The 27,464-nt window shown below is 45.3% G+C and overlaps 1 protein-coding gene across 10 annotated transcripts in view; it reads right to left on the bottom strand.

Moving 5' to 3' along the window:
• Cit (citron rho-interacting serine/threonine kinase) overlaps positions 1-27,464 on the bottom strand; it is a 156,201-nt gene that overhangs the window by 11,182 nt on the left and 117,555 nt on the right. For 6 of the 10 annotated variants that reach the window (XM_047560000.1, XM_047560001.1, XM_047560005.1 and 3 more), the window contains 18 exons: positions 26,634-26,831; positions 25,882-26,075; positions 23,223-23,358; positions 21,039-21,143; positions 15,397-15,537; positions 14,805-14,912; positions 12,923-13,085; positions 12,481-12,645; positions 9,186-9,323; positions 8,557-8,737; positions 8,297-8,388; positions 7,702-7,806; positions 7,320-7,489; positions 6,560-6,604; positions 6,019-6,099; positions 5,740-5,875; positions 3,213-3,352; positions 805-897 (listed from right to left, as the gene is read on the bottom strand). In XM_047560000.1, the coding sequence (XP_047415956.1) occupies positions 805-897; positions 3,213-3,352; positions 5,740-5,875; positions 6,019-6,099; positions 6,560-6,604; positions 7,320-7,489; positions 7,702-7,806; positions 8,297-8,388; positions 8,557-8,737; positions 9,186-9,323; positions 12,481-12,645; positions 12,923-13,085; positions 14,805-14,912; positions 15,397-15,537; positions 21,039-21,143; positions 23,223-23,358; positions 25,882-26,075; positions 26,634-26,831 (2,391 nt within the window). The remainder of the gene's footprint in view (positions 1-804; positions 898-3,212; positions 3,353-5,739; positions 5,876-6,018; positions 6,100-6,559; positions 6,605-7,319; positions 7,490-7,701; positions 7,807-8,296; positions 8,389-8,556; positions 8,738-9,185; positions 9,324-12,480; positions 12,646-12,922; positions 13,086-14,804; positions 14,913-15,396; positions 15,538-21,038; positions 21,144-23,222; positions 23,359-25,881; positions 26,076-26,633; positions 26,832-27,464) is intronic. The other 4 variants (XM_047560003.1, XM_047560008.1, XM_047560002.1 and 1 more) reach the window with 3 other exon arrangements.

The following is a 27,464-nucleotide window of genomic DNA, read 5'->3' as shown; positions in this document are numbered from 1 at the left end:
GTCAGGGGTTCGTTTGCTACATTTCCCCTGATGTTCTACACAACCCCAGGCTTTTGTTGGAAAAGAAAGTCAAACTGCAAACAAAAAAGGGTCATTTCAATGAAAAGGTAGAATTTTAATAATATGTTCTTATGAGAGAGAAAAATACTGGAAAACTACACAGCTATTAACAGGGGTGGTTGGGAAGTGACTTTAGTTTCCTTCCGTCTGCTGGCTTCTAAGTTTCTAACAGGAACCTCTGTTACCTACATACTTCCTATCTTCGTGATTACTGCATTCCTACCTTAGTTGTTTGCTTCCTAGTTATTTTTATTTGTTTTTAGACTGATTCTGACAACAAAAAAATCAGGCATTCTAAATGGTGGCCAGGAATCATAAACCAGCAATGATCTGTCTTCCTGCCAGCATTATCACCACCACCGAGTACTGGCCACCTACTAGGGATGAGGAAACTGGGAAACAGTGATACAGTTAAAGGGTAGGGAAACTGAACTTCAGGTGTGGTCTTGACTTCATAACTTAGGTTGTCTCCCAGCTCCAGCTGTCCTACCCGAAAACTAAAGAACTGTCCTGCAATGTGCGGGATGGCCAGCTCAGTCCCTGGTGCCAGTCGGGGCTTCAAACCCACAAACTAAACTATCAACCGCAGCTACTAGCAGCTCTGGGCTCTTCCAGGAGGGAAGGGTCTCACTCTCTAGGGAGGTGATCCTAGGCTAAATGGTGGCAGAATGGAAGGGACCAGAGATACTCTGCTCCCGACCCAGCGCACTCCCCACGGGCTCCTCGGGCAGGCCCACGACTCACCTTCCGAATGCAGTACTTGCTGAGGTTTTCATTGTAGCGGAGGATGACAACTTTGCTGGGCATGGCTGCACAGATGCAGAGCCCGTTCTCAATCTGCAAAGCCAAAGGGGAAAGAAAGAAAGAAAAAGTCACTAATGCGAATCCCGGCTCTGCAGCAAAACTAGGTAAGGGTCTCTCAACCTCAGACCTTCTGACAATTTGGACCAGCTTGTTCTTTGTGGTGGGGGAGGGGTGTCCTGCCTCTTGCAAGATGATGGGCAGCATCAGGGTCTGGACCCACTAGATGCCCACAGCACCCTCCAGTTGTGACAATCAACACTGTCTTCTGACATTACCAAACGTCTGCTGGTTGAAAACTACTACTGTAGCTGGGATCCAGAGAAGGCCTCGGGATCCAACTGACGCACACACGTTTTGCACGTATGTGCCTTTGGCTAGAGACAGATTCTTCTGACAATCTTTCCCTGAGAGAAGGGGGACAAGACAGGACAAGGGAAGGGAGAGGAAAGGTAGTAGAAACTGCTACAAGAATTTCAAGACAATCCCAGTATAAATGAAAAAGCTCTTAGCTGAGGTCTGCACCTACAGAATTCCCCACCAAAACTCCCTTTGTTCTAGAACAGTCGAATCCTCCCCTTTTCACCCCCTACAACCAGATCTTTGCCATTACTCAAACTGTCCTGAAATGAAGATTAGCCATTGGGCAGGGAAAGGAAAGAATAGAGGAGGAACAGGTAGGAAAATGGAAATTGTTAGTAATATTCTGTTTCTTGGTTTGGATAGTGGGCTCAGGGATGTTTATTACATCATTTGGCTTTATCACATGTTTATGTCTCATACTTTTTTTTAGTATTTCAAACCATATAATAAACATAATTTATAATTTTAAAAAATGAAATTTTGGAAACTAATATGCACATTTTTAAGTAACTCATCATGCACAGGAGAGATTTTTAAACATGCAGAACAATAATAAAAACTTACAATATCAAAATTTACAGACTGCAACTAAACTAGGAGTTAGAGGGAAATACACAGCCCTAAAATGGTTATATTAGAAAAATACCCTGAAAAGTTAATAAGTTTAAAAGAAATTAGAAAAAAGAATAATAAAAGAAAGTCAGGGAAAGCTGAAGGAAAAAAAATCAAAGACAAAGGCAAAAATTAATGACCAATAAAGAAAGCCCATGCTAGAGGCGCTCACTCAGTGGAGTGCAAAGCTTCTCCCGTGTACAGGTTAACACAGTGAAATACAAGGCCTAGCAGAAGTAATAGCAGGGGTGGAAAAGCTCCCCTCCCTGGCTAAAGTCTCAGAGGACGTGGTCATGCACAGAGGGTGTGCTCAGTAAATGTCCTCTGAGTGGCCATCTCAGCCAGAGAGCTGTTTCTGGAGCGAGGGGAAGTGGTTTCCAACAGCAGGGCTCCAGCAGTGCTGCACGCTTGATCCAGACTTTATCGAATCCAGTACGGAGGTCGGATCTACCCACAAGGTTCTTAACTTTTTAATGAAACAAACACATTTATTTATTTGTGTGTGTGTGTGTGTGAGGCTGGGAATTAAACCCCATACATGTTAGGCAAGTGCTCTACCACTGAGTCACAGCCCCAGATCACAAAAAAACAAATTTAAAGGAAGAGGCAAACAAATGTATTTACGTGCCAAATTTCAATATACCAGAAATTACAAGACAATTGACTTGAGTTCTGGGGAACTGATTTCATGGCACACAATTGTGTCCACAGGATCCAAATCTGCTCATTCAACTGACAGACTAAAAATATTCAGCAAGAAAAAACCTGCCGCTGGTTCCAAAAATCATTATTTGCTAAACAATACAGAATAACTATTTAGATAGCATTTACATCGTATTAGGTATTATAAACAACTAGAGATGATTTCACGAACGTGGGAGAATGTACGCAGGTCATATGTGCAAACAGTCCATTCTACACAATAGAAAGGACTTAAGTGTCCTTGGATTTTGGTATGTTGGGAGGGGTCCTGGAACCAATCCCCCACACATACTGAGGAATGAGTGTCTAAATGTCACAAATTAGAATCTGTAAATTTGTAGTAACAAAATATCTTTCCATCCAGTTCAGACATGGAGTTCTATGTTAGGATTTTTTTTTTTTTTCTTAAAAACAAAAAGGCTCATCCACATACACTTTTTAAAATCATGGATCATCATCCTTTTAGTTTTGTTCATTTTACTCTTGTGTTTCTTTCAGATTAAAACCTGTGCGGATTTCATGGCTACCCAGATTATTTCACAGGCCCAAAGGAAGTAACAGAAATTCAACTGAGTCTGGGACTCGTGACTTCCGAGGTCCAGCCGACGAGCTCTGTGGGAGGCGGCTGTGCCGACCTCAGGGACGTCCCGCCCGGGGAGGTGAGGAGAGCTAACCTTGCCAGCAGCAAACAAGTGGCAGCCCTTCACAGCCTCGAAGACGCTGGGCGAGACGTCTGGCTGGGCAGGAAGGTGCGACTGGGCCAGGGACTGCTTCACCTTCTTCACGTCCACCAGACACAGGGCCCGCTCTTCTCCTGAGGGAAAGGGGCACCTCTGTCAGTGTGAAGGCAGCGGTGAGGGCGGGAGGGAGGCCCAGTCTAGCCCCAGAGAGCAGCGGCAGATGTCCACACACCCACACATCTGAACACCCCTCATCCAAACTGCCTCCGATTTCAGAATATTTACATCAGCGGACTGAGATACCTGGACATGGGACCCAAGTCTAGACACAAAACTCATCTATGTCCGTAGATACTTTATACACATGGCCGGAAGATGATTCTATACCACACTTCAAGTGCTTCTGCAATCTGACTGTGACCTGTCACATGAGGGCAGGTGGAACTGCCCACCTGCGGCACCTTGTTGGCACTCAAAAAGGTCCAGATGTTTGAATTAGGGATGCTCAACACATTTTAGGCCTGTTTTAGATCTCAGATGAAAACATTCGGCCTTTTAGTCCAGAATCTAAGGGGAACATTCTGCAGACATAAGGTTGAAGGAAGGTTGAGCTTTCGAACATGTTCTCTGGTAAAGTAAAGGAAGACTGTCAGGCAGCAGCAGGAGACATCCAGTAAAACAGCAGGATGAGACAATTCAAGTATGTCAACGTCACAAAAGACAAACAGAAGGATGGGAACTGTTCCAGATAGACGGGTTAAATGCAATGTGTTCAACCTTGGGTCGAACCATGATTTTTTTTTTTTTTTTTTTTTTTTTGCGGGGGGTGGGGGGATACTATAAAAAACATTGGAGCCACAGGTAAAATCTGACCGTGGGCAATGTGTCCGACAAATGCAAGGGTTAAATTTTCTAAAGGCAAAAAAAAATCATACCATGTGAAACTATTTCATATGCTACATACCAGTGTATGCTTGTCAAAAGCCAGAGAAAGGGCAGTGTAGTCCTGATGATGGGGGAGGCTGAGGCGGGCTCATGTCAAATCTCTGTACCTTCCCCCAGTTTTGCTGTGAACCTAAAACTACTCAACAATACATCAGGAAGGAAAGCAGCAATGGAGGAAGGCGACAGGCAAAGAGGGAAGGAAGGAACAGAGCTCCAAGTTCCAGAAAGGCCAGTCCCTGGCCATGTTACTTCAGTCCCTGGTCCCAGTCACACCTAAAAGAAGACCTAACTATGGATGTTTTGAACACTGAGCCAATAACTTACTGTTTTTCCTTAAAACAAGCAAACAACAACAACAAAACAGAAAAACATTGCCAAGAAAGAAATAAAAAACAAATTGCACTATGGTCATGTGAAAAATGCCCTTGCTCTTAGGGCACATGCATATGGAGGAAGAGAGAAAACTACAAAATGTTAGTAAGTGGAAGCCAGGTGCAGAGGTGCACCCCTGTAATCCCAGTAACTCGGGAGGCTGAGGCAAGAGGATTGCAAGTTCGAGGCCAGCCTCAGCAACTTTGCAAGACTCTCAGAAACTTGGAAAGACACTGCCTCAAAATAAAATAAAAATAAAAATAAAAAAGGGCTTAGGAGGTAGCTTAGTGGTAAAACTTTCCTGGGTTCAGTCCCCAGGACCACAAAAAAAGTTAACACATGGTGAATCTAGATGAAAGGTCTATGAGCGTTCACAGACATAAGAAAGATCAGGAAGTAATCACATAGAGTTCATGAGTAGCAGGAAGTGGCCCAGGTCCACTGTGCTACTGATGCAATCGGAACAAGGAGCTTGACTTTGATGAGTCTTTGAGGCTTGGTACTTGCCACAGTTTAGACATGCTTTGGGGAGCCCCCAAGAATTCATGTGATTGGAGTCTTGGTCCTGAGGGTAGCACTGTTGGAAAGTGCTGTGGAACCTTTAAGAGGTGAGACCCTGTAGGAGGTTGTTAGGTCACAGGGGACATACCCTCAGAAGGTAGCTCTTAGGAGACCCCTCGAGTTCTGCAGAGGGTTGTTATAAAAGAGGTAAGCCTGGCCCCACCCAGCTCTTCTGTGTGGAAAGGTAGTCTGTTTGCTCCTGCAAGCCCTCCCACTATGCTCTCTACCCATGAGGTGATGCAGACAAGGGGTGGCCTCACCCAGTCAGTGCTATGCTGTTTGTACTTTGAACTTCCAGAACTATGAGCTAGGTAAACCTCTTTTCTTCATTAGTAGCCTATCTCAGGTGATTCATTACAGTAATGAAAAGCTGACTAATATAAGCATTCTTCAATAGGCATAATGAAATGTTCATTATATAGGTGAAATGTTCTTTGAGGGTGTCCACTGTGCTCAACTGGACACCAAAAGGGAACCAAATGTGGGCAAAGAGGGTCCATCAGCTTGAAATCTCTTAGGAGGAAAGAGCCAATGCTGCTTCAACCTTCTACCAGGAGGGCCTGCCTTTGTGCCTCACAAACCTAAAATCTGACTCTCAAGTTGTTTCCCTTCAAAGTAAAGGGCTACGTCCTTGATCTCACACCTGCTATCATGAGTAGCTTCTCCAGGTCCTTGATGATGTAAATTTGGAAGACTGCTCCAATACCTGGGACGTGGGTTAAGGAGTTTTTCAAGACATTCAGTGCATACAGCCCTTCCTCGGTGCCCACCAACACCACCTGTGAGGACAGAAGTCCAAAGGCAGAAAGTAAGCAGTCATGTCACCATGACAGTCTCAAAGCAGAAGAGCCTCAGAGCCTACTCGTCCTCTCTTTCTCAACAGTGTGTGGCTGTAGCCAGACAGTGCCCAAAAATATGTCACCTGGTCACTGAAGGGCAGTGTGCAGTTCATGTCCAGCCGGTCATCACCTTCCAGTTTCAGCAGGGAGTTTCCAAGCAATTTCTTTTCATATGTGAAAGAAAAGAAAAAGAGAAGTTTAAAGTCAAGCTCAGAAAACACTTTTTCCCCTAGTCCCCACCCCTTTCTGTTGTTGGTTTTTGCTGCTCGGGATAGCACCCAGGGCCTCGCACAGGCTAGGAAGCACCCCGCCACAGAGCCACGTCCCCAGCCTCTTGCCCCATATTTCTATCTGAGCTCCAAAGGCAAGATGCAGATATTACTGGTGTCCCTGGGTGGTTGTTAATTAGCGTCAGAGTTATAACTTGGCTTGGACACAGAAGTGAGTGCTGTAGACACAGAGCTACTGTGGAATAGAAAATAAGCTGAAGCTACACAGATTTCACTTGTAAAAGGTTAACAAGCCACATGGAAGGCTCCTTACCTCCCCTACACCCAAGGCTGCAGCAAAAGTGCAAGGACAGCGGGGTCAGCAGCAAGCCAACCAGCCCCTGAATCTCTTTACCTGAACCCACACTGGCAGAAGCTCGTAGGAAACACAGTCACGGGCCTATTGTACACATATCAACGTGGATCTCAGTGATAGGCTCACATGTGTAACAGAACAGTTCACAAAAACAGGCCTGCCCAGCGAGCACAGCTCTTTCCAGGAGGCTCATGGTTAAGAATTTTCCAACTGCAAACCCTTGAAGTGTTTATCAGGAGCTAAATGTCTGAAAAGAGCTGTTGGGTCTTGAGTGGAGCAAACACCAATGAGCAATGAGCATTGTTTGCATCGTGGAACATTCTAGGGGGAGTGAGGCCAATCAAGGCACACCCACGTCTCTAACATCTCAAGGGTAAGGAGGACTTCAGATCTGCCCATTCTGCAAATACTGCGGGAGCAGCTGGGAAGGTTAGTAAGAGCCTTCCTGAAGTAGACACGGCTGTCGGCAGCTTGTCGTGCTGATTCGTGGCCAGAGTGCTTATAACTCAAGCCTTTAAGCCAAAGGAACTCATCAGAGTAAACAGCAGAGGTTTCCCATACGGGCACGGCGTCTGTACTGCCGAGTAGCCGCTGCCTCCCCTTCCACAGGCTGCAACCAGAGGGCTCGCGATGCTCCATTCCTGCCTTGGAGCGGCACCTCGCTGCCACAGAACTGCTGGTCAGGACAGCCTAGTGCTGTCGCTCCCCAGTGGGACAGCCCAGGGGACCCAGACTAAGATCGGTACCGAAGGCCAGCCCACTCTACAAAAGAAAGCTCCGCACCCACGTTTGTACTCACAGCATCGGCTTCTGCCTTCTCCCTAGAAACTCTCCCACCTGCGACAACTGATTCTAAGGCGGTGACCCAGCGCTGTTTGTCAGGAAAGCTGGGGGCTAACAGGTAGAGGGTCCTCCCGGGCCAGCAGGTGGTGTGCGGGTGAGACTCCATCTTCAGAACGTATGGGACATCTAGGAGATTGCACAGAGCACAGGACTGGTGTGGATTTCCCCCATTCCTGCCGCCAGGGGTGGCCCTGGGACACGAGTCCCCACCACCACAAAGACAGGCCAGCTGAGGAAGGTGGCTTCCTTGGCAGAGCCGCCCCTCGGAGCTCCCCTCCTGCCCCTGTGATCTGCCACGCCCGCTCCACCTCCGAGGCAGGGTCCCGAGGCTGCCTCACCTGCTTTGGCTGTACTCGCGAGTTCGGAAGCACCAACGGCACCGTGAATAGACACGTCCCCGTCGGGAAGGCACAGCTCAAATTCTTCCACCGGCCTCTGTCCAGCTTGGTGCAAAGAGGAAGGGGCAGAAAGAAAAACAAAAGAACAGGCACGAGAACAAGGGGAGAGAGAGAAGAGAGCGAGAGGGGACAGAGACAGGGTACGCGTGTGAAGAGAGGCGCACGAGAACAGAGAGGGGGAGGTGTGCAGAGGAGGCAGAGAGGGAAGATAAAAAAAATAAAGTGTGTCAGATGAGGGGTACAGTCAAATTTCTGATGACGATGCGGATTTATGGGTTAGTTGACTGAGGCGGAAGGTCTCTGAAGGTGCATTAGCAGGTGGAATCTTCAGGGCAGCACCCTGCGGGCTCTTCAGGGGGAAGACCTATAGATGTGAGTATCGCACCAATAACCTTTAGAGAAGTCATTTGGCTTTTAATTTTCAAAAATGGGAGAGCGTAGAAGGCTCGCGAGGCAGTCCAAACAAAGCCTTCACGCCGACGCTGGGAGACCTGGGCTAGCCCGCGCAGCGCAGTCCCCTCAATTACTAATTTACCTTCTCTGGCTTCGTTGTCATAAATGAGGACTTTGGATCCCTCCAGGACAATGTACTTCCTGTCCCAGCCTTGCTGGCCTCGTTTGTTATTCCTAAGAAAAGAAAGGTAGAAAAGGGAAATGCTCGCACTCAGAAGAATCAGTCTGGAAGAGCCAGAGGAGGGGACCCCAGAAAAGATGCTTCCCTAGAAGACATCAGAATGGGAGTGACTGTGGCCTTCACGCTGACACCAAAGGATCCCCAGCACCCTGTGACAGTACCTGGGCACCTTCATCCACCCCTCCAGGTGCAGGCTGCTGCTGGGGTCCTTGGTCTGGAGACCCGGGGAGTTCATTTTGTCACGGCAGAAGGCCTCGGTGAAGTGTGTGGCGTACTCGGCGGGCAGGCCGCAGGTAGCTGGCAAACACGTGGAGCACTTGGGGTGACACATCACCTGACATTCTGCGGGAGAGCAGTGAACAGCCTGAGAACACGCTCGCCGGGCTCAGAGTCTCTCCACCCAGCCAGGTCGTCTGTGAGCCTTCCCCAGTGCCAGGCCTCTGCAGAGGCAGAAAACGAGAGTCACATGCTCTCAACCCAGTTTTCCTGGCTTCGATCCAGGCTGCCCACAAACAGGTGTGTAGAGGATGCGTCCCCATGGTTCAGTGGGAGCTAGGAGCCTGGCAAAACAGGGCCGGACACTGACAGAGGTCAGGAGCAGGAGTCATGAGCTGAAGGCACATATGAAATCACTGCTTTAATGGGGAAAAATACTGTCCTCCCACTGAAATGAGAAGCTGAGAAAAGAAGGCAGCATATGATGAGGAATTTAGGAAAATGTCACCTCATCTGATGGGTTCCTCAGATGGAGAAACAGACCCCACTGCAGATGCACGACCACAGCTCTTACCGAGACATTTGGATGCCTGGCGTCCGAAGTGCACAGTATCCAGACACACAGCACACTTTGTGGCTCGCATGTTCAGTCCTACGTTAAATCGGTGAGGAATATTGTGGTGCATGCGCTCCTTAAGACGCCGGCTAAATTCTGATGGAAAAAAAATTTTTAAATCATCAGAGTAGTGCAAATGAAAGTGAGGAGTCAACCCACAAAATGAGGAAAAAATATTTGCAAATCATATCTGATTGTGGACTTGTGTCTCGAATACACAAAGAACTCTCACAACTCAATAATAAAAAGACAGCTCAATTAAAAATTGGGTCAAGGATCTGAATAGATATCTCCCCAAGGTGGATAAATAAATGGCCAATAAGCACATGAAAAGATACTCAACATCATAGCCATTAGGGAAATGCAAATCGAAGCCACCATGAGATGTACTTCACAATCACTAAGGACATCTAGGATCCAAAAATGGAAAACGAGAGCTGGTAAGGATGTGGAAAAATTGGAGCCCTTGTACATGGCCAGCGGGAGCATGAAATGGTGCAGCCACTATGGACCCGGGTCTGGCAGGCCCTCAGCAAGTGCAGGAGAGAGTTACAGTCTGACCCAGCAACTCCTCTCCTAGTGCACACCCAGGAGAACTGGAAACACACGTCCGCACCAGCATAATCAGTGCCAGAACAAAAGTACAGATGACCCAGGGCCCATCAATGATTAAGGGACGACCGAGATGCAGTCCCCCCGCCAAGGACTACCATACACAAAGTCTAAAAGGAAACTGGCATAGGGACACCTGCTACGATGTGGGTGAACTTCAAAAACGTCACACTCCATGAAAGAAGCCAGACACAAAAGGCCGCATATGATTTGGTTCCACTGATAGGAAAACCCAGAGGGGCAAATCCAGAGACAGCAGGCAGATTAGTGGTTGTGAAGAATTGGGCAGGATGGGAATGGGAAGCCTCTGAGTTCAGTGGTTGTTTTCCTTTGGGTGTAGGAAGTGCGGGTAAAACACCTTCAAAAATGAAGTATGATGAAACTTACACATCCCTATGATTTTACTGAAAAACACTCAATTGTACTTTTAAGTGTGGATTATGATTTATGTGAATTATTTTTCAATAAAGCTGTTAAAAAAATTGGAATGTTAGTTACAGACTATCAAACTACTTTGACACAAACAGATGCATCTAAATTTTTATGAATCAATTTCAAATCTCCACCGTCTGGGTATCAGGCACTAGGCATTTTGGTTTTGGTTTTTTTTTGTTTGTTTGTTTTTTGGTACCGGGTATTGAACCCAGTGCCACTTAACCACTGAGCCACATCCCCAGTCCTTTTTTGTGTTTTATTTAGAGACAAGGTCTCTCTGAGTTGCTTAGGGCCTCACTAAGTTGCTGAAGCTGGCTTTGAACTTGTGATCCTCCTATTTCACTTCCAGAGCCACTGGGATTACAGGTGTGAACCACCGTATCCGGCAGGTTTTATTTAGGTTTTATTTCCTAGTAGATTGACCATCCAATAGCACATGTTTGGGGACATTTAAAAAAAAAAAAAACTTTTAAATTAATTGTAAATATTAATAAAGGCTTTGTTTTTCAGATGAAATCATGTATCTGGAGCTTTTCAAAATCCAGTTTAAAGGGGGAGGGAGAAGGGAAGGGAAAGGGGAAACCCTAGGGAATGATACTGGCCAAATTATACTGTCACATTGTGTGAATATGCAATAATGAATCTCACCATTATGTACAACTATAATGCACCAATAAATATATGGGAGAAAGATCCAATTTAAAAGTAACTATTATGGACTAAAGAATCTCTCATTTTAAGAGCGCTGGACGCGTACTTCCGAGCCCACTTAGGCGGGCTCTCTGCGCCGACACCCGCTTCCTCCCAGAAGGTCATGAGGAAGGGTAACGGGGCTGCACTGGAGCTGGGAAGGCGCCACCACGTGACGGCAGTGCTCACACCTCCGGGGAAGTTGCTCTCTGGTGCGTATCAGCGTGCGCCACAGCCAGCAAGGATTCCTTCCTCTGTGTTCCCACCACCATCTGGAGGACTTCTAGAGCAAAGCTCTTTGATTTAAGGTGTTATGTCAACATAGGAAGCGATCACCTCGTGGTTGAAGGGAAACAACAGCAACAGTGAAACGCCAAGGAGATTTACACCCAAAGCGGCTTTGGTGGCGATGTCACGACGCTACGCCACTCTACCCTGTTCTCCCCAGGCCTTTCCAAACCACTTTCCTTGGCCTTTATAGAAGTCCTTCCCATCTCTAGGTGGACAGAGTACCTTGAGGTACACAAAGAAAACTCCTTACCTGCCAATAGCTATATAAACTGGCACAACTATCAACACTTGAAATGCACATGACCTTTAACCCAATGACTCATTTCCCAAGTGTGACCCATAGCCGCAACATCCACAGAGGTGTAGTGTTCTCTGCAGCGTGTCTGTGTAACAGGAGATCGGAAACAATCTACATGCCCAACAAGAGAGGTCTGGCTTAATAGGTGAATCTACACCCACACCAGGGAAGGCCGTGTCGTCCTCTGAAAGAATAAAGTACGTTCACAGGTCCTGATATGTGTCTATGGTAACACTTATCTGAAAGGTGTTTTTCAGTGTATAGCATAATGTGCTGTGACATTTACTTAAAAGATGGGGATCTAAGAAAAATATTCTTATTTTCTCATATTATTTAAATATATTCATATAAGAGACATGACTTAATACAACACAGTTACATGCATGAACGATGGCTAGAAGAATATAATGATTGAAAGCAACAGATGACTCAGTTAAGGGATTTGGGGGGAAGGGAAGACTTACATCTTACTCTTTATCCCTTGAATTACTTGTGGTTTTTACCATACAATTGCACTTCTTAGAAGGTTTTTTAAAAATTCCACACAACTCCAATAGCCCCATAAGAATGGATATGGTTTGAATGAGTCTTCCAAAAGTTCTTACATTGGAAATTTAATCCTCAAATTCATATGAAGATGGTATTTGAAGAGGGGTCTTTGGGAGATCATTAAGGTTAGAGGAGGCCAAGCTAGAGCTCCCACAATGGCATTCGTTTACAAGAAGAGGAAGAGAGGCCTGAGCTAGCACACTTGCTCTGTCTGGCCACCATGTTATAATGCAGCAGGAAGGCCTCACCAGATGCTGGAGTCATTCTCTTGCTCTTCCCAGCCTCCAGAACTATGAGCCAAATAAACTTCGTTTCTTCACTACCCAGTGTCAGGTATTTTGTTATAGCAACAGAAAACAGACTAAGACAAGAATATACCTTCTGGAGTTGAAGACTCCTTTCTGCGGCTAGACGGTGGGGCAAGCAGGCTCATGGCACTGGGCTGGTGCTCAGGTGACCGCACAATGGCGGACATGGCGATCTGCTGCCTCGCTGTGGCTGGAGTAGATGGATGTGGGTGGTCCGTGGCTTTGCGGTGGGCAGCTGTAGAGAGACCAGTGTGTCCCTGGTTAGCTGAGTCACCAAGAGGACCAGATTAAGCAGACTGCCCCTGGGCTGTCTTTCAAGGCCCCACGACCAATGGATATAACTCATACCAATTTGGCAACACCAAGGAGGCTACACATTTTTTAGACTTGGGACTGAAAACAAACAAAAGTGGGTCATAAACAAAAGTGGTGAACTACTCTTGGTCAATCTCATGGAGACCAGTCCTCTGCCTTGTCCACAGCCTGGAGTAGTTTGTAGAGAGAGCCCCTACCTTCCTCCCGGGCAGATCGGAGCTCAATGCGGGTCTTCTGAAGGGCTTCCTCCAGCTCTGCACAGCGAGCTTTTTCCTTCTCCAGGGCCAGCTTCAGCTCATTGTACTGCAGAGGAACCTGTGTGGGCAAAGCAGGGTCCTCTTTCCGTCGACTAAATAAACCCTAGCAATGGAAACAGAGATATCTCCTAACTCCTGGAAACTGGCACTGTACGCTAGCTAAAGGAAAGCTGACTCGGGAGGAGCAAAGCACCAAGGCCAGGAACATACTCACTGTAAGTGTGTTTAGTAAAAATGGCATGTGAAGGGGGAAGGGATAGGTTGAGCATCAGCCCATTCCAGTCGGCTGAAAAAAAAGTGAGGTGCGGACGTTTTCGCCAAGAGGGTTAGAGATGCTTGAATTGCCACCACCTCTTCCTTTAGCATTCCCAAGACAGGAGAGTCATTTCCTGAGAGTCTTTTCCCCTCAAAAAAAATGGAACCAGGAGAGATGGAGCATGGAGCCAGGAGAGATGGTTCAGAGGTCACTCTTGCCTTTGAACTTGTCTCATGATGCTTAGTTACAAGACACACAGAGCGGTGTTTTTAAAAAGAAAGCAAAATTTAATAATGAAGGTTAAAATGATGTTAAAATAAGGGGGTTACTAAAAATGCAAATGGAAACATTTACTACACAGGGAAGAGAAAAGGAAAATAGAATAATGCAACCGAGACAAAATTAACTTAAAAAAAATAATAGGTGGAAACACCCTAACTACACCAAGCGACATAACCAGACACCAATCCACTGCTAAAATAAAAAAGATTAAATATCATAAGCATAGCAACATACAGTCACATAGTATATAAAAGAAAACCCAACCAAGTAGGAGGTAGCCTCTGAATGCTGTGCACGCCCTCACAGTAAAGAGGCCCCAGGAACACAAACACTGGCTTCGGTCTTCCACACCTTTCTCCTGGACATTCCACATCATCAGGCCCCTTGCTATAAAAGTGCTGCCACGGCCACTATGTTATCGTGAGGCCTTTGGCAGGAAACTATAAGTTCCTCGAGACCTGGAACTAAGAACCCTTGGCCAATCTTGGCACGAGGGATTCAGTGTATTGGGAAAGCCTCAACTGGAGAAACTACTTCCTGGAAATGGAGGTGTGGCTCAGTGGTAGAGCACTTGCCTAGCGGGTCCAAGGCCCTGGGTTTAATCCCCAGCACTGCAAAAATAAAATAAAAATAAAATTACTTCCTATGTGTGCCTACATATAACCCTGTCCATAGTTGGGGTTTCTGTCCACAGTTTTTAATTTTAAAAGAATGTGTGGTACTGATGGAGGGTAGAACTGTTCATTAGGCACTTCAGCCCCAGGGTTCACTTCAAACCCCGAGGTTCAGTCTCCTCATTAGCTGATTAAAAGCACTGGACCAGATCATTTGTAATTCCTTCCTAGAGTCCCATGTGGGTAACCTAAGGACTGATTTAGAGTCCCAGATATACGATGTACTAATCCCTCTGAATCCCATACATGGGAGCTGCTGATCCGTCTACGGCCCTGCATGAGGACCTTTGAACCTGTTTGGAGCTTTGCATGTATGACCTACCTGTAAGTCCTCTGAACCCCACCCCAGCTAAGTGGGAGGGGAAACCGCTCCCTTAGCTCGGAAATGCACTACGACTTAAGGGGCAACGGACATGAAGTCAGACTTGACAACGATACCCTCTGATAAAGCCTATTCTAATCCTCTCAAAACCTATTTTTCAACCCAAAGTAGAACAAGAAAACACATTTTCTCCTCCTATGTTCCCACAGTTACGCATCACAGTGGTATCCACTAAGTCAGGAACGTGGAGCCCGGCTGCCGACTCCCGCTGCCGCACACTCGACCCACCTTTTTCTTTTTGGCAGGTTGGTCCATTTTGGCTTGCAGAAAATCAATGAGTTTGGTTTGTTGAGAAATAGTGCCTTCCATCTTCACCTTTTCATGAGAGTAGAGGACCTAGAATCCATGAAAACAAAGATGACCTCAGAGCCAGACAGAAGTACACTGTCAAATGAAAAGCCAAGTTGTTAGAACACAATATGTGGAAAATTGAACACAAAGAACATGGGACAAAATTTATTTATGTAGTCCCAATTTTATCAGAGGAAGGAAAAAAAAAGAAGGAGAGATATATGAGAAAGTAAAAAATAAGTCAATGGTTAAGTGTAGGATCCAGGTGGTGGTCACTATGGAAATCTTCACACTTTCTCTCAATGTTTGAAAATATTCATAATTAAAATGTTGAAAAAAAAGCTCACCATATGCAACATAAAAATACCAGGTCACCACCATATCCTGACTCTGCGGACATACACACACACACACACACACACACTGGGGGTGCAACCCAGAACCCTGAGATGCTAAGCACATGCTCCAGCACTGAGCCACACACAGCCCTGCAGATGCTCCTAGGCAGGTTCCCTCTGCCCACCCTCACCTGAATGTTTTCCAGCTGATACTCCAGATCGCTTCTTTCCGTCTTCAGTAGATCAGCCCGATCTAGAGCTTCTTGCAGCCCTTGAGTCAGACGGAAAATGTGGTTCTTCTGCAGGTCCATCTGCTGCTGTAGCTTGGCTTGCTAGTGGGAGAAGGGCCAGAGAAAGACTCGCCACCACACAGAATGCTATGTGCCCCCCACTGCTTCTAGTCCCTATTAATTTCAGGTATGACGCCAGAGTTTCAGCTTCGAAATCATCTGCTTCCAGAAATACCACCTGTCTTTATTCTTAAACAATGCAGGCATGGTTAAAAAGAACCTGCAAGAAAACCTGTGGTGGCCACAAGTCACAAGATCCCCACCATGACAGGAAGTCCAGGCTATAGGTCTGCCTTCCCAGTCAACATTACAGTTGAGGACACTTTGGTACTTCAGAGCATAATCCATCTGAGCTGACAACCAAGTCAGCTCCCTGACAACTGAGTTCCATTTGTCCTTATTTTCTGGTTTTAGGATCTTAATGGTCGTTAGGAGAAAGCGATGTATGGGTAGTGCAGAATACATATGGAGGAACTGTATCCACCCCAACTTTATGATCACCATGACTTGTGCAAGAATAGCTTCAGTCATACTGTGGGGAGAAAGGCAGACGATCCCAGATACAGTATAAGGGTGGTAAAATCCAGAAAAAAAAAAAAATCAACTTAGTATATTGGAAACAGTTTTGTCCTGAAAATCTCTCTCCAATTTTTATGTTAGAAGTTAACCAGAAAATAGGACAGGCTATAAAGATACTGGTTTTATGGCTCTCTTTCCAAAAATGTGTCTGTTTCTTTCTGAAAATGTGTTCCATCCTGATGAGATGCTGCTTGACTTCAACTAAACCCCGGGTTTTCATCTAACCATACTGAATGTGACCCAAATAATCTCTTCCCTGGTGGCCTAGATGCTCTGCAGACTTAGGGACAGAAGCTAGGAAAGAGCAATAAACATCACCATGGAGTTTCAAACAACCCATGGCAGGTCCCAAAGGCCTCCACCCCAGCAGGCAGGGAGCCACTGTTAACCTCAGAATTTGCTGATCCTTTCCCTCTTACTATACTTTGCTCTGCGTATGTTTTTCTTTCCAATTCTACTCCTCACCTGCCCTTCTTCTGAGAAGGAGTCAATTCCCTGAGGCATCTTGCTGTAGTCAAAAGAATCTTTAAAAGACCCTGGTTGGAATCTTTCAGACCCTGGTTTAAATCCTGACTTTAACCCTTAACAGCAATATGATCACAGGTGGGTTATCCCACCTCAGAGTGTCTGTCTCTTCATCTGGGAGTGGGTAGAACACCATGCCTCACAGAATGATGTACTGAACACGGTGCCCAGGGAGCAGTAGGTGCCTAATGAATCCTGGTGCTTTCCATCTCCTTTTTCTGATCATTTTCCCATCTGCCTTTCCTTACCAATCCTGTCATAAAACAAGAGATACCAACTAAAGATCACCTAGCCTGGGTGCACCACCTGCCTGGGATTTTTTAATACAACCACAGAACACCCCTGAAACATGGAAGGAAGGAAGGAAGGAAGGAAGGAAGGAAGGAAGGAAGGAAGGAAGGAAGGAAGGAAGGAAGGAAGGAAAGAGAGAGGGAGGGAGGGGAGGGAAGGGGAGGAGGGGAGGGGAGAAGGGGAGGGGAGGAGGAATCAGCCAAGACGCCCTCTGAAAGGGGACTATCAGCTCGCCACAGAACAGTGATTTCTTCCACAAATTGCCCTCTTTAGTTTCTTCCTAGTGTTTTAGGACAACATTAATTACTAGGCAGGACCCAGAGAAACAGTGCTAGAGACAGGGATCTATTCGGTGACAGCCAGGCCCAAAATATTTTTCTAGAATAAACACATCAACTGTCACCATTGGCTTTCCAAGAAATAGGCTGGTTATTTACTAAAATGAAAACCAAGTCTGAGTGATATTTAGACATGTTTTTCAGAACCCACTTATCTGCTTCCTGGAGAAAGGCAAAAGGAGGTGAACTCCTGGGTCAGCATTTAGACTGACGGTGGGCCTCAGCCATTGCTTAGACCTGCCGAGTGAGTGATTTTACAAGGGTGACAAAACCTGGAAGGATGGACGAAGGAGCTGGATAACAGAACCAGAAACAGGGAAACCCCAATGGACAGGAAGGACAGGTGAAAACCAGCAAGTTCAACAGAATGGTATTTTTTAAAACTTCAACTGAGTACATATAGAACATAAGGATGTTTTTAAAAAGAAAAAAACAAAAACTTGTGGAAGGCTAGGCGTGATTTTACAGGTCCTTGGATATCCCTGGTATGACTAAACTGTCCAAAGAACCCAGGCAATTGCCAGAGGTTTACAGAGACCAGCATGGAGGAGGAAATATTCCACTGAACAAAGACCACAGGGACCATATTTGAATCACAGAGCCAGAAACTCTCTTTGGAAAACAGATCTAGCAGAGAAGAACATCCAAAGCTCAGAGGGATGTGCAATGTTTCACTTAGAAAAGAGAAGGCAATTTGGAGTGTAAGAGGGCCTCAGATACTGACTGTAACTGAGAGGATACGAGGAGTTATCTCAGAAGACTGTTGTAAGGACTGTGAGTTAACACATGGAAAGTACTCAGAAAGGCCCCTGGCACCGAGTAAGTGCAAATAAAACATTAATCAGATATTAACAAAGCAATTTGACCATTAGTCAATATTAATCTCTGGTTTTGGTTGGATAGATCAGATTACTCTCTAATTTCATGTTTTGATGTAATAGAATGTGGGTGAAAGTTGTAGACTTTACTTCAAAATAAGAAAGGACTTTTTAAGAATCAGAACTGCTGAAAAATGAATTGGGATGTCCAAAGTTAGAATCAGTATTTTGGCTGAGTTAACGAGGCCTGTCCATGAGAACTGTCTGTCTTGAGTGAGAGATGAATCTGACCAGGATCAGTAAATGGACTTCATCTCCGGTGTTACTTCCAATGGGCTGATAACGATTTGTAAGTGCCAAGTCAAGAGAGCTTCTAAGGCCATTTCCAGTCCCAGAGGAAAGATGTGGGAGAGAGAACTACTAGTAAGTTTGTCAGGGGCAGGCATAAGGGAACTCATGATGGGAATTTGGACTAGATGACATAAATATTCCTTCTGAGACTCTGATTTTGTGCCATTAAAAAGTCTCTGTTCCATGAAGATGTGTTAGGTTGAGGCCTTGTGCCCTTGGTTACAAACAGCACCACAACCAAGGATCTCAGTCATGTTTTGGACAATAAAGGCCATTCTCTGTATGCAAGGCCCCAAGTTTGATGCCCAGGGCTGCCATAAATAAATAATAAATAAATAAATAGTCATTCCCTGTTTCATAATGGTTTCTCCCATCTGAAATTTGACTGAAGCTCAATGTCAGCCACATATCTGTGCTCAAGGATCCTCTTGAGGGACAAAGACTGGAAATGTCCTCACGTGGGTTAGAGGTGAGAACTGGGGGCTGAGACAGGCACCCCACATTCCATTCCTAGCCTTGTCACTGACTCATCATGTCACCTTGGGTCAAAGTACTGAACTGTTAAGGCCAACTTGCCCTCCTCAGGAAATCAGGACAGGCAGGGGCATCTATTCTTCCTGTTTTCTTTCCAGTATGAGCTCAAAGTGGGAATATTGCCTATTGATCTCAGATAAAAGACCAGAACCCTCTATTTGACCCCTAGGTCGAGTTAAAAATTCTAACATAGGTTGAGCATCCCTAATCCAAAATCCAAAACTTTTTGAGTACCAACATGACACCATTAGTAGAAAATTCTACACTTGATCTCACTGTGATGAACAGCAATCAAAACACAGGCACATTAAAAATATTGTGTAAAATTCACCAGGCATGGTGGTGTACACCTGTAATCCCAGGCACTCGGGAGGCTGAGGCAGGAGGATCACAAGTTCGAGGCCAGCCTAGGCAACTTAGCAAGACCCTGTCTCAAAATAAAAATAAAAAGGCCTAGAGATACAGCTCAGAGGTAAGTACCCCTGGGTTCTATCCCCAGTATCAATATAAAGAAAAAAATGTTTTGTATAAAACTATGTATACAAGGTATATATGAACCACAAATGAATTTCATGATTAGACTTGAGTCCTATCCCTAAGATATCTCATTATGCATATACAAAAATATTCTAAAATTTGCTGAGCATGGTGGCTCACAGACCTGTCATCCCAGTGGCTCAGGAGGCTGAGACAGGAAGATAATGAGTTCAAAGCCAGCTCAGCAATGGCAAGGCACTAAGCAACTCAGTGAGACCCTGTCTCTAGATATAATACAAAACAGGGTTGGGGCTATGGCTCAGTGGTTGAGTGCCCCTGAGTTCAGTCCCTGGTACTACTATTCCCCCTCAAAAAAAAAAAATTCCAAAATTTGAAAAAAAGAAAAACAACATTCAAAATACTTCTGGGCCAAAGTATTTTGGATAAGAGCTACTCAATCTATATAGTAGTATTCTTCAGGTCACTTGGTGAATTTCATTCATATATGTATATATAAAATCAATTTCTCATTGCAGCAAAATACATATAATATAAAACATATTCTTCTTTCCTTTTTTTTTTTTTTTTTTTTTTTTTGTCACCCAGGGCCTCCTGCATGCTGGGTCATCGTAGCCATTTGTAACTGCAGGTCAGTAGCATTAAGGACATTCACACTGTTGTGCAGCGATCACTAACCATCTATCTGCAGACTTTCTCAAACTCCCACCGGTATTTCTTAGTGTGTCACTCTATAAGACACTGGTACTCACCTGCAATATTTTCACTACACTTTTCAAACTTAACAGCCTAGTGACATTATTGCTATCAGCGGGACTGAGGAGCTGTGAGCACCGTGTGACAACAAGGGATTCTGGGTAACAGAACTGCCAGGCTCGCTATGGGTTAAACCGAACGCTCTTTAGAGTCCAACTTTTCCTTAGATATCTTTACAAAGTGCATTTGCCCTTGCAGGTCAATTCTAATGAACAAAGCAGAATCATTAGTGATTCAACATATAGGGCTTTGGTTGGGAGTGGGAAGTAGTCATTAATTTAAATAGCAATTTCCAGCATTCTGTGAAAAGGCACATGAAATAACATAAGGGATGGGGTTAGGAGATCAATTTGAACTTGTCATCTTATGCCTCAAAAGCAAGGCACAATTATTTTTAATTGAATTAAGTGCATGTTCAAAAGTCCTCACGAAATTTGGCACTCAGCATAATCTGATCAAATCCCTGCCCTGTGTGGGAAGCTAATTTGCATGGATGTTCTATCAGCATGAAACATAATATACTTTGAATATTAACTCTAAAGAACAATTTAACTCAATATTCATTCACCCATGTATTTAATAAACCTCTATTCAGCACGTGCATACTATGCGTTTGACACTCTGTTAAGCACCATGTAGGAGGATAAGAGTGACAGGGAGACCCCATCAGGCTTCAAGACATAGTCTTTTAATGTGCTAAATACCTTATACAAAGTATGATGTGACCACCCTCCTCTACCTCAAAACTTCCAATTTGAAAATCTGAAAGCCTGATTTGGATCTGACCACCTAAACATACTGAATTTCCACTTTCTAAATCCCACCTGGCTCTACCTCCTAGGTAGTTTGTACTCACCTCTTCCAGAAGCCTCTGTTTGAGCTCTCGCTCTGTCTCCAGTTTCTGCTGCAGGCTTCGGGCATTCATTTCAAGCATGGCATGCTTCTTCTCCAGGTCATTGAGCTGGACATTGGAAAAAATTGGCCATGATGCCGCGTTTAAGGATGTCAGACACTAACGACTTTCTTATATGTCCACGAGCCTCACATATCAAGGACAATCAAGTCAGAATGTCAATGCTGTTTTTGAAAACACAGAGACTTACCATATCATAGGTAAGTCTCCTATATGAGGACAGGAATTACTTCTAAGAGATGGGTCATGTATAGCTACTACGAGTTCTGCAAGGATGACGGTGAAAGGACTTATAGATCTGAAGTGCTTTTGCTGAATTTAATTAAATAGTCATATGCCAGGTGCTGACTTCTTGCAGAGCACCACAGGTACCAGGATGAGAGGTGGCCAAGCACTCTCGAGGATCTTACTTGGTCAAGGCACATACCCTGACAATGGCTCTTTGTCAGGTGAAAAGTGATAAGAGAGGTATAGAATAGGAACTTCACCCCAATAAAACAAGACAGAGAAAAGATAGTTTTGGAACTTCTGGAGTGTTAAAGGACAGTTGGTAACCAAATATTTCAAGAAAAATCAGTCAGAAAAACAAAGTCTTCAAGTTAAACATAAAAGGATTCACTTGTCTCTAAATAATACGTCTACTTTCCCCGCCCATAAAAAAAGAAAGTAAATCAATCAATCTCAGGGAATTCAGGACTGTTCCTGAGCAGCAAGTACCAGCCTTGAATCCAAAATTCTGTTTCTATGAATTTCCAGTAAGAAAATAATCATGAATGTTCATAAAAACTTATGTTCATCACATTATTTATATGGCAAACAAAAAAACTGGAAGAAGCCCAAATTTCTAATACAAGGAGAAATGTATAAATTACATGCCAGCATGCAGTTTGATTTTTTTCAGAATTGCATGTTCAAAAATCATTCAGTAACTCAGGAAAGTCTTCCAGTTATACAATGTTTAAAAAAAAAAAAAAAAAAAACAAAGTCATATATATAGTAAGAAACTAAATTTACAAAATAGATGTGTGGGTATAGTGTGTGTGTGTGTGTGTGTGTGTGTGTGTGTGTTCACACGCACACAAAACACAAGCAAATAAGACACTGCAAATACAGTCGCCAATGTAACAAGGTAATGCGGTTACCAGTCATTTTTCCCTTTTTCATTCTGTGGTTTCTGTATTTTCCAGAATGACTGTAAATAATTACTTTTATAAACATGGAGTAGCAAAGTTATACAAAATACAAATTCTCTTTCAAAACTAGTAGATTAAATGCCCAAAACATTGGTACATCACTTTGTAAATTTAACAAGGAAGGGTGTGTGGACAGTGGGAAATGCTGAGGAATCACATGTATCATTAGACCCTGCTATGGTTTGAATGTGTCCCCCAAATTCATGTGTTAACACACATAATATATGGGAGATAATTAGGGTTAGATGAGGTCATGAGGGAGGTGCTCCAGGGCGGCACTAAGGCTTCGTAAGAGAAAGACGCTCAGGCTGGCACGCTAACTCTGCCTCTCGGCGTGAAGTCCTCCCCTGCTGTGATGCAGTAAGAAGGCCCTCACCAGAAGCCAGCACATACTCTCAGCATTCTCAGCCTGCGGAACTGTCAACCACATAAATATCTATCTATTCTGCATACCTGGCTGCAGGTATTTTGTTATAGCAACAGAACATGGATTCAGATAGGCCCTTTAGTGTCCCTGAACTTGGAAAATGGAGAAGCTGAGCTGCCTGATTGCAGCAATAGAATGAACATTAGTTGTTTTTACCAAGCTCTTCCCAAGGATGCTCAACATGAAATCCATAAAGCCTTCTAGAAACAAACCCCCAGCAACACAAGAGTTGTGTGCCCAGATCAAAATTTGGACTTCTGGGGTCCAGACAGGTAGATGTTAAAAAAATCTCTGACCAGCTATGATAACCCACTTCCTACCATACCCACCCATGCTACTGCCAATCAAAGACGTCCCACGGTGAGCCATAACTGGCTTTCCCGAGTGAGTGAATGTCTGCTTATGAAGCCTGTTTCCCACGGATTGCACTTGAATTTGTGTCAAGCATGTCTTTAAAAGAAGGAAATGAAAATGTTGTCCTAAAAGGCAGAAGGCACGGGTGCTGACCTTGTCAGAGAGGCTCTCGGCTTTCAGCTTCTGTTCTTTGAGAGCCTGTTGCAGAGCGAGAATCTCAGCCTTGTGTTCCTTCACTGCCAACTCCACCACCTGGCGAGACTCGGTGATCCGCTGGTCAGCTCTCGCCCTGCCAGGGAAACACAGGCCTGCTTTCAGGAGCCCTGCCACCACGGACCTGGAGAAAGGAGGCTGTTGCACCTCCAGTCCCGATGAGCAACTCCACAGGCTGCACCAGCCCTGAGTCCTGCCTCCAAATTATGTCTTCCTCTCGGGCAGCTCACAGAGCCAAGATCTGACCTGCTCAGACTCTGGGTGAAATTACCTTTGAGAGGCAAAGTTCGCATGAGGGCTGACTTTGAAAGGCTGAAGGAAAACCAGCATTTGCAAATGCAATCAGGCTGAAAAAGGATGTGTTAAGCTTGCCACACCCTCAGCCATGGGATGGACGTGGAATGAGTAACCCCTGAAGAACCACTGGGAGACCCCATTTGATAAAACATTTTTCCTTTTTAAAGCATATGCAGGGGCTAAGTATTTGGGTGCTCATTAGGAAACTGAAATCTGGATCTGATAAATGTGCTCCTAAATATCTCAATAATGCTAAAGAACAGAAAAGCCAGAAGCAAACTGGACAAAATCACTTCCTTTCCCCATGTTTTCCTGCTTCCACGCTTTGCTTGTACCGTCTCCTCTGGGCAATACTCTCCTTCAATACTCCATAGGCTCAAATCTTACCCCACCTTCAAGGATAAACTCAAGCGCTGGGTCTTCCCTAATACCTTCCCCCACGTCCCTCCTCAGAAGGAGCCTCTCCCTGTCCTGTATCTGAAGAACCAGTGTATTCCTCCCCTAGACACCTCACGCTTTCAGTTTCCCTCCTCTGCTAGACTCAGCCAGTGGAGGGTGAGGATTAAGAATCACATTTTACTCACCTCAGTATTCCACTCAATACCAAGAAAGAAAACAGAAAGGCAAAAAGAAGAAAAAGGCAAGACCTCTTGCGACTGCCCCGAAAGTAGACATGAAAGTAGGCTAATGCTAGTCTTCCCAAGCACAGCCCATAATTATACCTTCCATGTGTGCCTGTGCATTTTTTGAATCTAAGGCCAGATCCGACCCCCAAAATTATCTCTGAAGTACCCTAGAAACAACTCAGACAGGAGCTAGACTTGAGGGTGGGAGGCACGGGGTCTGTGGGAGAGTAGTGAGAACTTCCCACCAGGATGAGGGAGTCCAAGTGTTTGGAGGAAAGCAGGAACGGGGCCTTAGAGCAGCAGCCCCTCACATCAGCAAATCCCCTGAACGTGAGGATGTTCAAAACAACTACTTGCATCAGTTTCTTTTGAAACTTAAAGGTTTGTGTCTTCTGCCTCCAATCTTCTCTAGCTCAACTGAACTTTGCATAGATTATCCACGCAACACATCACACAGGAGTCTATTACAGACCAAGTCCAAGTGGGAGAGAGCTACCACAATGAGTAGGATACAGTCTAATTAAGTAATAGGTATTTCTTGGTATCATTTATCTTGCTTAAGGAATTCAGAGAACTACAGGAAGGTGAGATTCACAGGAAGGCAACATTAGCAAGTCTGTAAGGGCAGCTACAAATCAGCTATGCAGACACGAAATCACAGGGCGAATGCTGGGCCATGGTACCCGGTGCAAACCAGGAAAGGTTCCTGCTTCGAGGCCACTGCTTTCCATCTGTAAGCTGCCACGTGCCAGTCTTCCTCTAACACCAGGGCTTTTCCGCATTGCACTGCTGATATTTGGGGCTGGGTGATCCTTTGTCAGGGCGAACTGTGCTTTGCACTCTAGGTTGTGGGGCACGACCCTAGTGTCTACACACATGCTAGGACAACACTTTCCTGCCATGAGCTACAAAACTGTCACAGTAACCCTTCAAACTGATGGCAGCTTCAATGCAAATGGCCACCCCAGCAGGAAGGAAACTCCATGCTTGGGGAGCTGTGGAAACAAGAGCAAGAAAGCAGAGGGAAGACGCTGCTCAAACTCATTACCATTTCCTGCAGAGCGGGGAGCGGGGGCACTAAACTACTCGTGTAGAGTGGTGGTTCTCAACTGGGGGCAATTTCCTCCCCAGTCTAAGGGATACTGGGAAATATCTGGGGTCATTTTTGGTTGTCACAACTTGGAAAGGGGCTGCTCCTGGCGTCTACTGTGTAGACACTAGAGGTCATGCCCTGCAGCCTAGAGTGCAAAGCACAGTCCTCCGTGACAAAGGACCACCCAGCCCCAAATATCAGCAGTGCCAATGTGGAGAAGCCCTGGCATAAGAGGAAGACTGGCAAACACACATGACAAGGATTAAAATGGTGATGGTCTTGCTATATGGTCACATGGTCACGCTGATGAGGAAATGATGCTCACTGAGGAAAATGTTTCTGCAGAGTGCACTGTATTTGCCTTGGCTCCCAGGCCTCTGGCAGGGCAAAAAGACACCAGCCTCTGCCACAGAATCCAACTGACACCGTCCAGATTTATTGCCAGGTAACTGGTTTGCCCAGAGCCTCCTGGTCTTAGCCCTGAAAGTCTTGCAGCCAGGGACTGGGACCACTGGCTCACAACTCTCAGGCAGATCCAGCTGAGGTCACCTGCCACTGGCTTTCTACAACCAGGAAGTCCCACCTGCTCTGCTTCTCCGTGTCCAGCATCCTCTGTAGCTCTCGAACCCGACACTCAAACTGGGACTTCTCGTCACCGAGGACGCTCCTCCAGGCCTCCCACTGGCGCTCCTTCTCCAGCAGCTCGTCGTTCAGGGCCTCCAAATCCATGACCTGCTCCTCCAGCATCGTGCACGTGGTCTTCAGAGCCTCCATTGTCTGCAAATCACACACTGAGTTGTGCCTTGCATCAAGCAAGGATTTCCTGGGGGTTACTCTGGTTGGATCAGTTTCAGAAGAGCACAAGTTCCTGACTACAGTCTGAAATATGGTTTGTACTTTTCCTTTATAGCCTGAGGGGACTGGGTGGGAATGGAAGGAAAGCCAGTTGTGCTGCCATCTTAGAGCAGAACCCAAAACCAGCCAGCATGGGGGGCAACTAAACTTAAAATCAAATAGCTTTGGCTGGCCTCCCCGAGCATCCAAATTTAATTTTAATCTTTTGTTTGTTTGTTCTTTTTAGTTATACATGACAGTAGAATATATTTTGACATATCATAGATACATGGAGTATAACTTCAAATATTTTATTTTTAATCTTTTAAAATCAAAATTACTTACACACTTTTTAAAGTCATTTTTTAAATCTCAAAACCTCAACAACAAGACATGATTACAAAAGAGCCTGGGTACTGGACGAAACTTGTCTTGGAACCCTCCTTCCAAGCCCTCCTGAGTGTCCTCCAGGGACCTCAGGACCTTGCTGAGCCTCCTTACTTGCTTCTGGCTGGTGAGTTGCATCTCCCTCTCGGTGATCTCGCGGCGGAGATGGTCTACTTCACTCCGCAGCTGGACTATCTCATCATTGGCACCAGACGCCTCATCAAGTTGTTTGGACAGGTAGAAGTTTTGGTTGTTGAGTTCAGCGTTGTCCTCAGTCAGCTGGTTCAGCTGCTCCTCCAGGTCTGTGATGACCTGAAAGGGAAAGGAACCCAGTTATGCTCCAAGCGAGATGACTTAAGCAATGAACTGCTTCTACGGCTATCGGTGGCTTCTGCACCTGTGTGACACTGGCAACCGATGCCCAGCTATCTAACCATGAGGCCAGACCTCAACTCCCACACCCACCCAGTTCTAACAACATGCGGAGGGAGGACGAGGAAAGTCTCCGTTCCTCACTACCTCAGGGTTCATCTGGAAAATACGGCAAAAACAAATCAATCAAAAGTGGCTGCTGTACTGATGAGGCAAGCTGGCATGAGATCCAGTTAATATCAGGGGGACAAAAATACAAGGGAGGTAAAATGCAAGCTGAGGAGAGAGGCATTGGCGAAGGTGTGGCAATCCTCTGATTAGGCTAATAACCTAGACACCAGCTATCAGATGCTATCATCAGAAATGGCCACAGTCACCAAAAGCAAAATCTAGTTCCTGTACATGGAAGACTGACAGGGAAGGATACTCAGAGTTATCTGAATAATATCACAGGCAATGGGATTTAATTTCATGTAATCAAGAGGAAAAAAAAAAAAACTTAAGGGAAACTTGGAATAATCCCGAAAATACAATATTGCACTATGGCATCGCTTCAGTGGATTTTACTCTTCA

Source organism: Sciurus carolinensis, chromosome 8 (assembly GCF_902686445.1).
Source record: "Sciurus carolinensis chromosome 8, mSciCar1.2, whole genome shotgun sequence".
NCBI lineage: Eukaryota > Metazoa > Chordata > Mammalia > Rodentia > Sciuridae > Sciurus > Sciurus carolinensis.
Note: the sequence above shows the minus strand (reverse complement) of the source record. Positions and strands in the feature narration are given on the sequence as shown.